This window comes from Lampris incognitus, chromosome 18 (assembly GCF_029633865.1).
Source record: "Lampris incognitus isolate fLamInc1 chromosome 18, fLamInc1.hap2, whole genome shotgun sequence".
Lineage (NCBI taxonomy): Eukaryota > Metazoa > Chordata > Actinopteri > Lampriformes > Lampridae > Lampris > Lampris incognitus.
The window spans coordinates 9,195,828-9,214,060 of record NC_079228.1 but is presented as its reverse complement, the minus strand read 5'-3'; the positions used below and the strand labels follow the sequence as shown (position 1 = coordinate 9,214,060).

Below are 18,233 nucleotides of genomic sequence, written 5' to 3'. Positions count from 1 at the left end.
GAGAGATTCATCGACAACACATCACGTTTTACATGGATTATGAAGTACAACACAAGTTTCATGAGACTCGCTTTGGCATTTCCTGGTTATAAACAGCTGCTCGATTTCTGTCTGACCAATCAGTGGTCAGACTTTACCTATATTTAAATAAATATACATTTTATCAATATTTTTGTTTGTATTTTATTTATATTTAAATATTTTATTTATTCATTTTATAAGATTTTATTTATATTTAAATAAATATAAATTTTATCAATATTTTTATTTATATATTTTATTTATTCATTTTATAAGATTTTATTTATATTTAAATAAATACAAATTTTATCAATATTTTTGTTTGTATGTTATTTATATTTAAATATTGTATTTATTTATTTTATAAGATTTTATTTATATTTAAATAAATATACATATATTTCTATTTTATTTGTGTATCTATTTATAGTGGTATTTTCATGTCACCTTTTAGTATCGGCTCAGCTCACTTGGAACCTCGACGGAGGTGGTACCAAAAAAAGTACCTGGTACCAGGTACTATCCCTCCTAACTTCTGCCCAACGGAAAACCAAAACAAGCGAGTAGAGTTGAGCTGAGTCGAGCCGGTACCATGCAGTGGAAAAGGGGCATCAGTGACCTCTTCAGTCTCACCTGACTGCAGGTATCCCACCCTTATAAACAATACAGTGGCAGAACGACAGAAACCAACCATCAGTTTCATATGCAAATTAGCGTGGCCATTAACCAGAGTTACAGTGGTCATGTGTACTATTCACAGAGGACTTGGGAATGTCTGAAATCACAGCATTGTAAGATGGCTGACCAAGTGTGTCTACATCCACCTCTAAGCCAGTGGCCGCTCTTTCAAGCATGAGGGTGCGCACATCCTTGATAGGGAGGAACGCTGGTTTGAACGGGGAGTCGAAGAGGCCATCTATGTGAAGAGGAAATGATCAACCCTGAACCGAGGGGGGGCTAAGAGTACATCTGTCACCATCTTACAATGCTGTGATTGGAACCATTCCCAAGTCCTCTGTGAATAGTACACATGGCCACCGTAACTCTAGTTAATGGTCACACCCATATTTGCATATGAAACTGATGGTTGGTTTTGGTCGTTATGCCACTATGTTGTTATAAGGGTGGGGACACCTGCAGTCACTGTATTGTTTATAAGGGTGGGGACACCTGCAGTCACTGTATTGTTTATAAGGGTGGGGACACCTGCAGTCAGGTGAGACTGAAGTTGTCGCTTAGATGGTGATGAAACGTATGTGTCAATAAAAGTTGTATCCAGACGAACCGATTCGACTTTCTGTGATCTCCCTGGCGTCCTCAAAAACATCATGTAACGCAAAAAATTATATCATAGCTTGGATGCAACGCAAAGATAGTGCAATTTATCTTAACCTCAAGTGACTGCAACATCCATTAGTTGTAGTGAGTTTGATCGGCACGGGAGGACTGCTTCCGGACCACGGTCATGACTGATGGCACAGATGGTACTGGCTTGACTGGGTCAATAAGATGGTGTCACCTGTTACATTACCAGCACCATTATAGCGCTGCACCTAATGAGACTTCAACGTCATGGTGCATTGTGTTGTTCTTGGGTTGCTCGGGGGAAGTTTTCCCACAGATTAGATACAAAACAAATTTAAGCATACATGCCTAGCTGTGGCGTATCTTTGTTTTGTGTAAAAATATCAAAATGGGGACGACATGAAAAGACATCTCAACCAAAGAATGGCCACTCTGATGCCTAGTCTTTGGCCAAGGCAGTTCAGTGTGTACTGGAGAATTTGCAGTATCAAATCTGCGAGTACTCAGTACATGAGTCTATCCCTGCTCTTGTGGGTAAAAAGGGGAGATCTTTCACTTGACCTTTTTCTCTCCCTGAGTATCTTCCTCGATCACCACTATCTGCAGACCTGACAACTGTCCTTCTGGGTCCAACTGCAGTCCCTGAACTGCTTCGGTCTGTGCTTCATGTACTTGTCCTTGTGTCTCTTCCCCTTCTGTGGCCATGGTCATCTCAATCCCGCTCTGAACCACCATGGTGGCCTCTTCCCTGCGGGAATCCTCAGTCAACTGCAACTCCATCACTCCTACCGTTTGCTCCGCTGAGGCAGGGTCGATTTCAATGACTGTGTGCTCTTGGCCTGCTTCCATCTCACTCTGCATCACTTCCTGCTGCACCAGCATCGTGCCATCAACCACCTGGCCCTCCATGGGCACCACCTCCGTCCCACCGGCCTGCTGGGTCAGCTGGACCAGCTCCATGGGGCTCACCACTGTGCCCAGCTGGCTTGAGTCCTGCATGGTGGCCGTGGTGCCCACAAGCGTGAGGCCCGTGGACGGGTGGAGGGTGATGGTGTCTGTCTTGCCATCTCCAGCCATCATGTAGCGTGTGAAGAGCTGGGAACCGGCAGGGAGCAGAGTCACTGTGTTGGACGACTGAGCCAGCGTGGCCATGGGCAGCCCTGCCACAGTGAAGGGCTGGCCCACGGAGGACAGTGAGATGGGGGAGAGGACCGTGAACTGCTGGGGCTGCAGCATGGCTTGCTGGCTGACGGGGGAGGTGATGAGAGTGGTGGTGGAGGCAGGCCTCTGGAGGCGTGGCCGCTTCGTCGGTCGCTTGGTGGGGGACTTGTGTTTGACAGGCTGAGGGTTGGAGAAGAGCGCCCGCACTTGCTGCTGCTTCTTCTGTTCCTCTAACTGCTGCTCCAGATCTAGGCAGGGTAGAGAGAACACGGGCGATTCAGGAAAGGAAGGGAAAAAAACTGCAAACTAAAATCTCAGCATCCTTTTTTAGTATTTGTTTTTATGTTAAATGTAAGTTCATTTAAGTCTCAATCCCGCAATCTGTCTTCCTTCTCTACTTACTAATGAGAGTGCTGAGCACCTGCTCCTGGCTGGGGTCCGTTTGCTGCTTCCTCTTCTCAAGAATCCTCTTCACCGAGTCTAGCAGGCCAAACACCTGGGCGAGGTTACTGAGAACCGCCACCTCTACCAGAAAGAAAGCTGAGATCAGCATAACAGTCAAGCAAAGGGCTATTTTGGTCAGACAAAGGAAACAAACCATACCCAGTCGCACAGTCTGGCTAGTTAGAACAATCAATCTGTCACACAACTGTTCACAGTGCTGGACCCAAAATATTAAAGTTCAAGTGCCAGTGTAAAAGACGCGACTCACCAGCATCCTGCATGGGTGCCTGATCCTTGTAGAGCTGCACCCCATTCAGCAGCTCCAGCAGCTCTGTGGTGATTTTGGTCACCACTTCACCCATCAGCCCCACATCTGCGATGCCCCTCCAGAAGTTCAGGGTCTCCTCTGATCCCAGACAAACAACAGGAATTCAAGCAACTCACTCACTGAGATGTGTGTGTGTGTTTTGATTGATAACAGGATGTGTGAAATGTATGCCATGAGTTGTGATCACCCGGATGTCAAGAAATGTCCCTACATCTAGCAAGTATTTTCCAATCCCATAGTTTTGTTCAGAACAACCTTGAGTGTCTTGATGCACGCTCAATAATCCAGGTAAGAAAATCAAAGAAAGCTGAATCGGTTCATCTGGACACAACCTTCATTGATGTTTCATCACTCATCTCAGGGCCCAGACACACCAAACTGACTAGCGGCAACGGAGGCCGACTGTTGCGTCGCCTCACATCTGGGCCAAAAAGTAGCACCTGAACACACTGCAAAGACTACAGCCGACGGCCAACTAGCATGTAGGTTCTGCACCGATTCGCTAAGCTGAACAGCCAATCAGAGGGATCTCGCTCACCGAAAGCTGCCGACGGCGGTCCGACGGTGCAGGACACACCACAAAAACTAGGGTCACAGATGCTCACTGACGGCTCGACGTTGGCCGACAGTCGGTGTCAGGGCCGGTGTCAGGGGATACCTGCAGGTATCCCCACCCTTATGAACAATACAGTGGCATAACAACTGAAAACAACCATCAGTTTCATATGCAAATTACCGTGACCTTTAACTAGAGTTACAAAGGCCATGTGTACTATTCACAGAGGATTTGGGGAATGTTGCAATCACAGCATTGTAAGATGGCGAAAGGATGACGACAGCATTTCTGTACTAAATTACGAAACGACTCCACCCTTAGCAATAGGACCACCGTGAACACTGACCAAGTGTGTCTGCTCCTGAAACTGTCTTCAGTCCAGGAGCGCTGGTTTGAACGGGGAGTCAAAGAGGCCATCTATGTGACGAGGGAACGACCATCCCTGAACCAGCGGGAGGGGGGCTAATAGTACATCTGTCGCCATCTTGCAATGCTATGATTGCAACTATTCCCCAATCCTCTGTGAACAGTACACATGGCCACTCTAACTCTAGTTAATGGTCACAGCAATTTGCATATGAAACTGATGGTTGGTTTCGGTTGTTATGCCACTGTATTGTTTATAAGGGTGCGGACACCTGCGGTCAGTTGAGACTGAAGAGGTCACTTAGATGATGATGAAATGTATCTGTCAATAAATGTGTCCAGATGATTCAACTTCGCTTCTTTTCACCTGACAGTGAGGAGTTTCACCAGGGGGACATAGCGTGTGGGATGATCACGCTTTTCCCCCCAGTCCCTCCACTGAACAGGCGCCCCGACCGACCAGAGGAGGCGCTAGTGCAGCAACCAGGACACATACCCACATCCGGCTTCCCACCCGCAGACACGGCCAACTGTGTCTGTAGGGACGCCTGACCAAGCCGGAGGTAACACGTGGATTCGAACCGAGATCCCCATGTTGGTAGGCAACGGAATAGACCGCCACGCCACCCGGACTCCCACTAACTGGTATCGTCAACATGCTTTGGTGACGCTCTCCAGTCTCCATGAACCGCTGCAGACATTTTTTTTCTACCTTTAAGATTTTAAAAGCACTTTATTTTAATAAAAGTAGCTGAATAAATAAATGCTGTTCATGGCAACTTAAATCTAGTTAAGCATGTTTTTATGGCCACAGAATAGTGCAGACTGATAAGTCCCTATCCCCTGTTGTGGAACTCTATTCATTTACTGCAGAATTTTGAATTCTTTATGCAGATTCCTGGGGAACTGGTCTTTCTCTGTCACCGATTTAAAACGTCTACTTTGAGATGTAGCTGTAAAGAAACGTTAAATAGTCACCACTTGTCTCTAACCTGAGATCTCATTACTTTCCCTCCTGTCTGCTGACTCCATTGCAGTCGAGCTCCAATCAAGCTTCCCGGTCTGGACCTCCAGCCGCTCTTCTCCCACCTGCCCGCCGTTATCCAAGACCACCTGTGCTGCAATGCACACAGCAACATACACACTGAGTGAAAGAACACATCTCCACCTAATATGCATATTTACATAATGTACGTGCATATTTACATCATCTTGTGGCATTTAACCATCATCTCTTACTTTGGGTATGATCAGTGGTACAATCAAAATTTAAAGAGACACGCAGATCTGTCAAACACTATTATGCATTACAGTCCTGTTGGTTGCTGTTGTGCAGGGTTGTTGTTTTTTGAGAAGTTCATCTTAGTGTTCAATCAGAACCAGAATCATGTCTTTGGACTGTGGGAGGAAACCGGAGCACCCGGAGGAAACCCCCGCAGACACGGGGAGAACACGCAAACTCCACACAGAGGACGACCCGGGACAACCCCCAAAGTTGGACTACCCCGGGCCTCGAACCCAGGACCTTCTTACTGCGAGGCGACCGCACTAACCACCGCGCCACCGTGCCAGGTATCCAGTTCCGTTCCAATTAAAACTGTTTAAACTGCAGCTGACGGGGTTAGCATCAACATTAATCATGCTGTGGACTTTGCCGGTCCCTCCTCAATCAGCTGGAGAATGTGCAGAATACGAGTCCTCAACCTCAAATGACTCCAATGTGGAGGAAGTGTTGTGAGAAACTATGTGCCTCTACTCAGCAGAGGTCAAACAGGTCTAGTAAGGATCTCTGGTGAGCTGCACAACCACTCACCCAAATAAACTGCAAACGCAAAATATTGCATTTTCATATTTTGATTACCGCACTGGCTTAATCTGAAAACAGAAATGAACTCTCTGCATACCTACAAAGTACAAGTGCAAATGTAAAGCAAACCTACTAAAAACGGATGAAACTTCTCCACACTGCACTCCTCTATAACTGGACAAGAACTGGCGAGACCTGATATTCACATTTCCATATGAACCCCACTCTTCCGAGCCACCTTGGTCGCTGCTCCACCCCCTCTGCCGATGCAGGGAGTGCTGAAGACTACCACATGCTTCCTCCGAAACACGTGGAGTGAGGAGTTTCGCCAGGGGGGACGTAGCGCGTGGGAGGATCACGCTATTCCCCCCAGTTCCCCCTCCTCCCTGAACAGGCGCCCCGACCGACCAGAGGCAGCACTAGTGCACCGACCAGGACACATACCCACATCCAGCTTCCCACCCGCAGACACGGCCAATTGTGTCTGCGGGATGCCCGACCAAGCCGGATAACACGGGGATTCAAACCAGCAACGGAATAGACTGTCATGCTACCTGGATGCCCCAATGAGCAGTAAATGTATTCAACTTAACAACTGTGGTGTATTGTTTTGTTCCTGACTACCACCACCGGTGGCACCGCTTTCCTTCCACTTATTATGCAAAGGAGTGGTAGATACTCCTTTCTACCACCTCCTCATGGGTACTGTATGGAGTATCTACCACTCCAAAGCAGTGGTAGATACTCCATATACTCAGCGACCACTGAGGCTCATGGGTACTGTAATATTCAATATACCAAATGTACAAAAAAAAGTCTGATTTCTCAGAAATGAAGCTGAAACCTTCAGAACTGATTGCCATGAAATGGCCCTACGGCACGGCTGAATCCTCCAGGAGACTCCCGTGTATAATACTATCGCGATAATCATTTAAAGTAAAATTTCCAACATGTGGATTGAACAGGAAAAGCTCATCTGGGAACCACTGCCTCTGCAGTCTTTACACAGAATGGAGGTGAGACTTCTTACCCTGAGACGAGGTGGGAGAGGTCAGCCCACTGCCGTCAGTGGGAAACTTGGTGTTGTTAATAAGGAGGTCAAACTTGGTGCTGCGGCACGTGTTGGTGCACAGCGTGCTATGCTGGTAGAAGTCAAGCTGGCCCGAGTCCATCATTTTTCTGACGTGGGGAAATGAGGGAGGACAGAATGCAAAGTTTTAACGCCAGAAAAAGACAATTTTGAAACCGCATCATAAATATGGATGCAGAAAGTGGTGCGGCAACTCTCACCACTTTCATTTTTTATGAAGCACTCAAACAGAGTGGGGAAAAAACAGCAGACAAATACAGTCATTAACATCACTGCCGAGAAGAGGCCCCTGTAACAAGAGGGTGGGAAGGTGAATTCACGTGAACCTCCAATAAGAGATTCCAACTCAACAATGGGTTGTTGAAGATATCAACATCACTTCTTATAAGTACAGCTGCTCTTGAAGAGCCTCTGCTCAATGCAAGGGGTTAGGGTTAGGCTACCCAGGAAGTTCAGGCTACTCATTTTAAAAGATATAAATTGAAAAGTGGAAGTAGATTAAGTACTGGAGGCGGTTAAAGAGTAGAAACAAGTGCCAAAGACCAGTATCTGTGATGTCTCGCCAGCGCTTTTACTACGCACATTCATTACACCACTCCAACCTTGACCTTTTTTACCAATGTTATTCATGTTAATTCGTCCGATTGTTGTCTTTGTAGGAAATGTCGTACACAACATGTACGAACTGGGTTATATGCAGTTAAGACATGTCTTACAGGAATCACTAGTACGCTGTACATTTCATAATCAGATTTAGGACTAAAATAGCAGATATACGTTTTGTAGTTTGTTCAGTTTCGGCTGCTCTATTTCAGAACATAGTTTGTTTGTATATGCAAGAATATTCTTGTTTACCACCCCAAACACAAGCACTCACCCAGAATTGTTGATGTGAGTTATGCATTCAGTGATAACACGGGTAAAGGAATCAGCAGTTCCATAATCAGTCAAGAGCAATTATGCCTAATACGGGGATGATGAGTAATGGAATTAATGTTTTCTTAGTGCACTCAAGGGAAGCTTCATGGAATATTTATGACTTTTTCTCGTTTCTGACAATTCAATTTCTATTGTATTCATTTCAGACTGTGATATTTGAGTGGAAATTCTGTTTTTACACCAGAAATGAGGTCTGCCCAACAGCAATGAATATTCATTATCTGATATGCACACCGTGATGACTACCTGGAGAATCCAGCAGCAGACCCGACTAGCCCTTGGAATATTAAAATACAACTTTCCACTTCACATTCAAGTTCATGTCTCCTCACCTTAGCATGACTCCACCAATCCTGATGGCCCTCTTCCAGTCTTTCAGGGTAGCCTTTCCAGAAATATGCACAAACTGCTTGGGGCTAATCAGCTGGTCGTCATACTAAAACGAGGGACACAGAAGGGAAACCGCAACATCAAGCTCAGTAAGCTATCAAAAACAATAAATCATTGCATGTGAAAAAATGGCAGTAAAAAAAAAAAATCAACAACGCAGAAATTATAGCAGGCAGCGGGACTTATTCCTCTAATGCAAAACACACTTGAAAAGCGATAATGCAAAGCACATTTGAAAGTAATGGTGGATGCAGACCTTCACACATTTTACATTGATTCCTGGGCATACAAATTTCTTGACCAGCAACACAGCCTTACAGTCACCACATGTGATTGGATAACCAAGCTCGACCTCCTCTCCCTCAGCTGCAGTTTGCTCTAAAGGAATGAGAAGAAAGCTAGATAGACGTCCCATTCACATATAGAAAAGTAGTGATCACAGGATAAATAAAGAAAAGAGGTGGCGAGAAACTGCTTGAATGGCATGAATACAGATATACCAGCTACTCGGGTATAAGGAGAGAACACAAAGCGCATGGCAGAGATACATCTCAGAGGATCTTTCCAGTGTGGTTTCCTCAGTGTTGGGTTCCTTACCTGACTGTGCTTCCACAGCAATGACAGCTGCATCCGTTTCCCCCGATTCATCCCTGAGGATGGAAGAAAACAAAACAAAGCCAACAGACGTTCACAACAGTTTCTCCCCTCAGTAAAACAACAAGCTGCTATGAGGACACTATGGCACGGTGACAGATGCTCTGTTCATACAATCAGACCAGAAGAAACTATTGCCCCTCTTCCACTACATGGTACCGGCTCAACTCGACTCGCCAAGTGTCGTTTTCCATTACCGTAACAGTACCCCGTCAGTGTAGCTGGTCCGCACTGATTCTGGTACCCGCTCCAGTTTTTTTGGAACCTCGACAAAGGTGGCACCAGAAAAGTGGTAGCAGTTACCAAAAAGCCGGTACTTTCCAGCAATGGAAAACAAAAAAAAGTCGAGCCGAGCCGAGCCGGTACCATGCAGGGGAAAAGGGGCATAAAAACACTGAGGCTGCAGGGACTGGGCCGGTACCGGTCTCCGTGGCTGGCTTTTGCCTACCCTGATGCGATGGGCCGGAGCTGCAGGATGACCTGGGTCTTGTTGGGGTCGTCGGGGTCACCTTCTTCATCGCCGGCCTTCACCATCACCACCTCCCCCATGGACACTGTGACCTCGCCAGCAGTCGCCATCAAACTCTCAAAGCACACTAGTTAAGAGAGGAGGGCAACTTTTGAGGCTTGTCAACGGTTCGAGCGAGGACAGGGGCATGAAACTGATAACGTTAGCTTTGTGCTTTGGTAGGATTACAGTCAGTGGCACCAGTCATGAGCCATATGAGGACCAGATTACGGTTCTCGGTACCCCACATTACACCGATTACAGTGAGAGGTGAAGGTGGGGTGGGGTGAAGGTGGGGTGGGGCGCCATCAACAAAGCCCCTTTCAGAGACCCCAGAAGCAACGCAGTGTGAAGGCTTCTAAAATATTGGGGAGTACCTGTACTTCTAACGCTTCTGACTTGTGGTGCGCTTTTATTGATTTATGTGATTATAAATAAAGTTCCCTTTGTTTTACGGCCAGTGAGCCAACCCAGCTCATCACCGACGTTAGCTAGTTAGCACTACTATGTGGACTGGGGCTTGGTGGGATCAGAGCAAATCTCGGCATTTTTGGAGACCCGAACCGCAGACCCGCGTCTCATCACGCGCGGTTTTATTTACTAGCTAGCTAAGTCGCACCCCAAAGGATCCAAAACCCCACTCCGGGGAGGTTTTGGGACGCGGGCTGGGGCGGTACAGCCCGGTTTGTTTGTTCCGTTCGTGTACTGCTGCGGAGCGAGCGGTGGAATCGCGTTATACTTTATAGAGTTTAGCCCAAAGTTAACGGGGTGCCGGGGGGGTGGTTGGGGGGGACCTCGACGGGCGTCCCGACCGGGCTCGACGGAAGCCGTTTCCGCCATGGCGGGAGAGCGAGCTAAACGAAACGAGACGGAGAAGACTCTCGGAGAGGAAAGAGAAAAAAAAACAAAAAGGCGGCGGGGCGACGCTTTGGATTTCCAGCGTGACGATTACGTGCCACCTTTTCCCGCGGCGTCGCGCGTCCCGTCGTGCTCTCGCTCTCCCGCTCCCCCCCGACATGACGTCCCCTGTGCGGCGGCACGTACGGAAAACAACGGCGCAGTCATGGCGTTGCCCCGCCATTCTAAAGCGAGGCCGGCTGCCGCTCCCCCCCCCCTTCACCACCCCCCCCATCCCAGACCGTCCGCTTCCACGTCTGAAACCGCCGCTTCTGTCGCGGATTCGAGCCCGCGTTCACGGGTCGGAAGCGTCGCTAAGCGAGGCGGGTTATAAAAAGTCGATATCTACTCACCGTTTTACGACGCGAAACACATCCCCGCGTTCTGAAGGGGGCCGCGGAGCATGCGCACTTCGCCGACGTGGACTTCCTGCCGAGCGGCGCTGGTTTTTATATCGCGGAAAGTTGAGTCGGCTCGCCTGGTCGCGGCGCTTTATTGAGAGGGACGTCTCGTCGCTCGCCGGGGTGACCTCCTCGGTCTCGGCTGACCGCAGGTATCCCCCCCCACCACCCCACCCTTAGGGACAAATCGGGGGCATAACGACCGGTTTCATGTGCAAAATGCCGTGGCCGTCAACTGGAGCTACAGCGGCCGTGCGTGCTGTTCACAGAGGATTGGGGGGGGGGGGGTTGCAATCATCCATCCATTACCCGAACCGCTTACCCTGCTCTCAGGGTGGCCAGAGATGCTGGAGCCTATCCCAGCAGGCAGTGGGCGGCAGGCGGGGAGAGACACCCTCCGGACAGGCCGCCGGTCCGTCACAGACTGGCAACCACAGCATTGTAACTGGCGACAAACGTACTCTAAGGACCCCCCCTCCCCCTCCTTCCCTCGGTTCAGGGGTGGTCACTATATTGCTTTGTTTGTGCCCGGGGGACCCGATCCTTGGGGCCGACCAGTTTCTGGCGCGGCGTGTTTTTGGGGGGGATTCGAAAGCGACGGAGACGCGGCAGTTCCGGCAGCGCCTCCACGTTCGGAACCACCCACCGCTTGGTTTACGCCTACCCAGTCCTCTGTGGGTGGGTAGCACGCGTTCCCGGTGGAGGCTGAAGAGGTCGCTTGGATCGGTGTTTCTCAACCCAGTCCTCGAGGACCCCCTCTATCCTGCAGATTTTCATTGTAACCCTGCATAGGTAGCCCTGCTTGTGCTTACTCGACCAATCATCTCGCAAGCACTTAATTGTGCAAGGTGTGCAACGTCTGACAAAATGCATTGCTGATTGGTTGAATAACTACAAAAAGGTACCTATTCAGGGTTGCAAAGAAAATATGCAGGGTAGGGGGTCCTTGAGAACTGGGTTGAGAAACACTGGCTTAGATGAGTGATGAAACATTTCTCTCGATACATGTGTCAAGAGGAACTAATTAGACTCTATGTGGTAGTGTATTAGAATTTCTAACCTATTTCTCAACTTGCAATTTACATTTCAATTGTCGATTGCTTGACTGCGTTATTTTTGCAGACTAGTACGCGGAGCAGCGATTCTGGTAGTTCTGGAGCAGGCGGGGCGGTCATCAGTACCCAGTGCATCTAGTAGTGCGCACCCTTGAACGTTGACAGGTTATTGGGGCGCCAGGAAGCAACGGTCACCAGCAGCCCCGGTTTGTAAAAATTGTGCTTCCGAAATCTCTTGATGTCGATTCCGCAGAGACCGTGGTTGTCCCACATTCTCTGTGCCATTCATGGCAGAAGCCCTTTTTACCGAGTCAGCCGTGGCGGCTCGGTGCGATGCAAACGCGCCCGAATCTTAGTCAGAGTTATCAGTGACATTCATTTTTATGATCCTACATGTCGGTCGTTGATGAGCAATAGCATTTAAAGTCAACAAGTCTGCGTGGTATAATTTGTTCGCGCTTTCAGAATTAGCACTCGTACGTGTATCGCCAAAATGTTCAATATCGTGAAGCATGATGGGTAAAAAAAAGGAGGGTCAACCCTGAATGAGCTTGTTTCTATTGGTCGCGCTGCATATGTATCCCACCGATTGGCTGTTAAGCGTTTTTTTTTTTTCTTATCTGACGTGGTAAAGGCTTTGTAGTATGTCCCTAGGTATGAACTTTATCTTTAGGCACAACGAAGAAAGAAACCATTCGGCTCACGGGTGGTTTTCCGTCACATGGCCATCAGAGGGCGCCAAACCCTAGCGAAAAATGTCAGTTCAGACGTGACGCGTTAGACACAATTTATTTGTTGTTTTTTCCAACTCATCCATCACTAATCACACTGAAAGCGGAAGACGTTAAACGTGATGTAGAGAATAAATAACATTTATTGCATGAAACTGTGATTTGTGACCTTGTAAAAAAAAAAAAAACCTTTTAAAGTTGTAAGACTAAAATGCTCAATAGGTCTGGAGCTGGTGACGCTGTCTGCAGAAGCTCAGATTCAGCCACGCTCTGATTTGACCAGCCAGCTGATGTGACAGCGTGTGTAGAAAACGAAACACACTCGTTCGTCTTTCAGATTTCAAGGTTGGACGTGGACATCATTTCTGAAGAGTTTTGCAAGTTAGCAAATGTTTTAAGTATTGTAATCATCTTGTACCCACTAGGTATTTTAATGAGAGGATGTTTTCCAGTACAGTGGATATTCTCCACTGTTAATATAGTTGTTGCACCTCGTTTAGAGAACAATCAAGGTCTCACAAATCTACTTTTGTCCTTTAAATTGTGTCGATAGAAGCTCTGGCGCAGCCATCTTCACACCAGCTGACGGTGGTGTGAAGTTCCCACTCACTTCTACAGCACTCGTGGATGGGGGGATGCATAAACCAAAGATCAGTTCAACATAACACAGCTTTATATTACAAAATAAAACAAATTTACACAATTAAACCTGTTTAGGTGATGAACGTACGCGTGAAAGGTAGATTAGTAACATGGTCACACCTTCATATTGTTTGCTGTTAAACGTTGCCAAACAAAAAGACATTCAATATACACTAGGTGCGTTTGTCTAGACAAGTCAAGACACATACCAGTAGAAACTTTCCTTTTTTCTTATTTTCTTCAACCCTAGGCAAGGACATGTAGCTAAGTCAGAAGGTAAAGCATCCCTCCGCTAAAGACCTCAAACTTCACTAAGAACACGAAACGCAGATGCTTGATTGTCGTACAAACGAATACGCAAGCTGGGGAAGACGAGAAACGCGTTTTATCTAAACCTGCCATGACACACAGTGGCTCAGATAACGTCGGTTTATAACCTTGAACGAAATCGGCTCTGCGCATAACTGTGGTCCACCGACTTCCGGTTTCTATCGCAGCGGTCATACCAGTTTCCTGTTTGCTGGCGCGCGCTGTTGACAATGGCACATTTTTCGCGATGCCTGCAAGATTTATTTATATATATATATATATATATATATATATATATATATATATATACCAACTGGACTTGGTATATATATTTATATATACCATGTCCAGTTGCACTTGATTCAACTCCTTTGGATAACTGCAAGATTTACCATGGATGAATGTCAACGACATGCACGGAACTGTCGACAAACTTTCACCCGCACCTCCCGGCACACGGGTGAATTATGAGGACGGACGGACGTAAGTGTGGACGTAACTTGATATGTACAACTTGAAACTTCTCACCCGCGTGCCGGTAGGCGCAGGCCAACGTTTGTCGACAGTTCCGTGCATGTGCTTGACATTTATCCATGGTAAGTCTTGCAGGCGTCAGAACACGCCGCTGGCAATAGCGCGCGCGCCAACAAACAGGAAACTGGTATGCCCGCTGCAATAGAAACCGGAAGTCGGTGCACTACAGTTATGCGCAGAGTCGCTACAGCTAGCGTTCATGTTGCTAACGAAAGACTATAAAAACTAAGGTGACCATTGAGCGGCTCTTAGACCAAGCTGGTGTAACAGAACACACCAGTTTGGACCGGGTTAGAAAGGGAAGGAAGGAAGGAAGGTCGGTACTGAAAGTCCAGGCTGCAAATGCTTCTCCCGTATGAACTCGCAGCATCCACCCATCCGCGGCCGTCCATTTGGGGACGTGTCCCTACTTTTGAGCGGACTTCCAACTCGCTCACACGCATGCCCATGAGTATGAGTGTGTTAGTTGCCATGGAGTTAGTTGCCATGGAGTTAGCACTGTCGCCTCACATTCCTGCTGAAAGGTATCACGCGCTAATCCCTAAGCTACGGTGTCGCTCTTGCTCCCAAACTATGACTTAGTCCTAAATTCATGTCCTGTCATAATGCAAAGCTTCTCATTTCTATATATTGTTAATATTACGTAATATTGATGCATATTAATAATAATAAATAATTACAAATAAAAGAATAAATAAATAATTACAAATAATAACAATATTAATGCATCTACGCAGCCTCTGTCAACGCAAATAAAAATGGCATGGTGCAAGTCAGCTTGGCTCATAAAGTACCAGTGGCAGAACGCATGAGCTCTGTTCCTCCCTGCACACAGGGGGGGGGGGGGTTGTGTTTTTGGTGAGATGCTGGTGAAGGTGAATGAGGGGGCGTTCTCAGGCAAGCTGTGCTGCAACCTGCTGTATCCCCTGGTAGTGGCTAGAGAGGCGATGGGCACAGAAAGCTAGCAGATATAAGCAAAAGGTTTGTGAAGACAGATATGGATGGGGATTACATTCAGCCTGTGTGGTGTTGTTGTTGGGCTGAGGATTCCAAAGCGGCACCGGTTTCTCTTTTTAATTCTGTGTATGCATGTGTATATATCCTGGATAGCTTGGAAAAGTGTGTGTGCCCGCGTGTGTGTGTGAAATGGTTGAGAACAGGAACCATCTCTGATAAACCTAAACTCTCTCCCTTGCAGCCAGTGCTATAATACATATACCTACGGAGCAGCAGCTACCTTGTTCACAATCGTGTATCTTCAGGTATGCACCTTGACTAGAAATATTAAGATACATTTCGTCGACAAAACAATATCCATCTATTCACAAAATGATCAAATCTTTAGGTCAGTTTGGCATGAGTGCACACATGGATAGATTACAGTAGCGTTTTGACCACACATGGTGCATGCCCGGCCCAGTGTCTGCAGACATCAATTAAATACCTCCCAGTGAGGGATCAGATTGGATTTCAATAGATCGGGCTATTCTATACATTATGTACAGTCACAAAAAGACTGCGGACACTGCATTAAACAGATTAAGCTTTACACGTAGAGACCCACAATGGCGCCATGGGAGCAATGCCAGACCACGGTCATGAATTGTCAATGAGTTCGTAGGTGCGTTCACAGTACTCAGTAGTCCAATAACTCGACGAGCGTTGAGAGGAAAAGCGGATCTGAACCTCGTGTCCTGATCATCTTCTGAAGCTAAGAAGGCCCGGCACCCTTTGGCTGATACTCAGCTGGTTTTAGTAAGCACGGGGCATCGGCAGACAGGCTTGCAGGGTGCGCATCAGGGTGTTCGCCGAGGCCTTCGTCAGAAAAGACTGACAGTTCTCGGCCGAAATGACAGCGGTGGAATGGCCTACACAATGCACGCTTGAGGGAGGGGGTGGGGGGGTGGGGTTTGATGTTGAGCCCCCTTTGGAAGTTGATTTGTTTTTGTTTTTTTTAGGGGGGGGGGGGGTTGTAATGCTGTGGGTCGTTTTTGCGGAGGGGGAGCAGGGACGGTGTTAAACGTGTGTATTAGGATGGGCTCAATCAGCAGTGGCAGCCCTTCTCAGCAGAAGCCACGGCCACCTCCTCCTCATCCTCCTCGCCAGGGTAGAGGACCTTGGCGGTGAGGCCGCTCTTCACGCCGTCCCAGCCGTCACGGGTGACGATCTCGCCCATCTTCATCAGCTCATAGATGTCTCTAGTCAGCAGCTCGAAGGCCCGGTCCACGTTGCTGTTGCACTTGGCGGAGGTCTCCACGTAGCGGATGCCCAGCTCCGCCGCCAGCTGCTCCGCTTCATCCCGGGTCACCTTGCGGTCCTTGTTCAGGTCACTTTTGTGCCCGATTAAGATGTAGACCATGTGATGAGGCAGGATGTGCTCGCTCACCTCCTTGTGCCACTCCCTCACGTGGTCAAAGGTCTTGCGGTTGGTCAGATCGAACACAAGCAGTCCACCCACCGAGTTACGATAATACGAGGTTGTGATGGACCTGTAAGACAGACGGGTTAATGACACGTTACTAATGAATTCCTTAGATCAAGTTCAACTCTGCTGTCATAGGCAGAATATAATGGGAGTCTTGTGCTCCGACTCGGTCTGCCTTTACACAGGAGCACAGATCCTGCGGCATTCACAACCGGGGCGTGGCGTCAACAGCTATTGCAACTCGCCTTGATGAAGACACGGAGTAAAACGTACTCGGGGATGTGCATTTTGGTGTCTCTCTGGGCTCCTAAAACCACAAGTGTCCATGACGGTCTTTAGAAACACGTGTCTTCCAGCTGTGCTGCTGCTGCTGCTGCTGCCTGTTGAAACAGGTCGGTGCAGCGACGCCCGCATGAAAGCGTCGTCAGAAGCTCGGGCTTCAGAGGGAGAAGTAGATCTAAAGAAGAGCTGCGTTTCACGGGGAGGGGGATGCTTTGACTGACTACACCGCTCTGACAGCCTCGGTGAAACAAAACTGTTGCTGAGGATTTCCCAGTGAACCTTGTCCTGGATGGTGCCGTGCCGTGCCAAGTAGGCCTACCTATGCAGGTCACCATCCATCCATTATCCGAACCGCTTATCCTGCTCTCAGGGTCGCGGGGAAGCTGGAGCCTATCCCAGCAGTCATTGGGTGGAAGGCTGGGAGACCCCCCTGGACAGGCCGCCAGACCATCACACAGGGCCCACACACATTCATAGGGACAATGTAGTACGGCCGAGTCACCTGACCTACACGTGTTTGGACTGTGGGAGGAAACCCACGCAGACACGGGGAGAACATGCAAACTCCACACAGAGCACGACCCGGGATGACCCCCCCCAAGGTTGGACTACCCCGGGGCTCGAACCCAGCACCTTCTTGCTGTGAGGCCACCGCGTTAACCACTGCGCCACCCCCATGCAAGTAACACGTCTGTTAAATGATAAATGACCACAAACCTTCTCGGCGTTACGTTACCAAACGTTATACGGCAGGACAGGCTTAGCCCGGGAGACTACACGACCCCAAAAACGACCAATACGCGTGAATTCATGACCGCCTTTGCGCCCCAATTCACAAATGGTGTTCATTTGGAGAGGTCCAGGCCAGCACGGCCATTCAAGGCCCGCCTGTCTCGTCTTGACCCCCTTTTCACCGTCTGCACGGCGCAGCTTATCGTTTCTATTACGCACAGAGCTTCCGTTACGCTTTTTTTTAATATGCGCAAGGTTTTTTTTTAACTTGCAGTCAAATCAAACCCAGCATCGACCGCGGGGCCTTCCCGCAACTGGGCTAAGAGGAGCAGGCGAGGGATGCAAATCGCTCGACGGCTCATCAACAGGGGACGAACCGCGTCCCCCCCCACCCCCCCCCCCCAGACGTTTCCTCACCTAAAGCGCTCCTGTCCGGCCGTGTCCCACAGCTGCAGCTTTATCTTGACGCCCGGCTCGATGTCGAGCGAGCGGGCGTAAAAATCCACGCCGACGGTGGGGTCCGCCACATCGCTGTATATCCCGTCCGTGAAGCGCTTCAGCAGGGACGACTTGCCCACGGTGGAGTCCCCGAGCAAGATGATCCGAAACTGGTATTGCCATAGGATGTCCATGGCATGACGATAGGCGAGGCGGTG

The 18,233-nt window shown here is 48.4% G+C and overlaps 2 protein-coding genes and 1 non-coding gene across 3 annotated transcripts; all 3 read right to left on the bottom strand.

The window, feature by feature from the left end:
* Positions 1 to 1,143: 1,143 nt before the first annotated feature.
* Positions 1,144 to 10,858, bottom strand: LOC130128932 (glucocorticoid modulatory element-binding protein 1-like). The gene is made up of 10 exons (XM_056298710.1): positions 10,820 to 10,858; positions 9,510 to 9,657; positions 9,005 to 9,057; positions 8,664 to 8,785; positions 8,350 to 8,453; positions 7,019 to 7,167; positions 5,174 to 5,299; positions 3,200 to 3,337; positions 2,890 to 3,012; positions 1,144 to 2,735 (listed from the first exon to the last, which is right to left on the bottom strand). The coding sequence occupies exons 2-10, from the start codon at positions 9,638 to 9,640 to the stop codon at positions 1,879 to 1,881; spliced, it is 1,803 nt and encodes a 600-aa protein (XP_056154685.1). The 5' UTR covers positions 9,641 to 9,657; positions 10,820 to 10,858; the 3' UTR covers positions 1,144 to 1,878.
* Positions 10,859 to 12,092: 1,234 nt separating this feature from the next.
* Positions 12,093 to 12,227, bottom strand: LOC130129441 (U11 spliceosomal RNA). The gene has a single exon (XR_008812046.1). It is a non-coding gene; the product is annotated as a U11 spliceosomal RNA (small nuclear RNA).
* Positions 12,228 to 16,182: 3,955 nt separating this feature from the next.
* On the bottom strand, positions 16,183 to 18,209 carry rab42a (RAB42, member RAS oncogene family a). The gene is made up of 2 exons (XM_056298721.1): positions 17,995 to 18,209; positions 16,183 to 16,627 (listed from the first exon to the last, which is right to left on the bottom strand). The coding sequence occupies exons 1-2, from the start codon at positions 18,207 to 18,209 to the stop codon at positions 16,183 to 16,185; spliced, it is 660 nt and encodes a 219-aa protein (XP_056154696.1).
* Between the last annotated feature and the right edge of the window lie 24 nt (positions 18,210 to 18,233).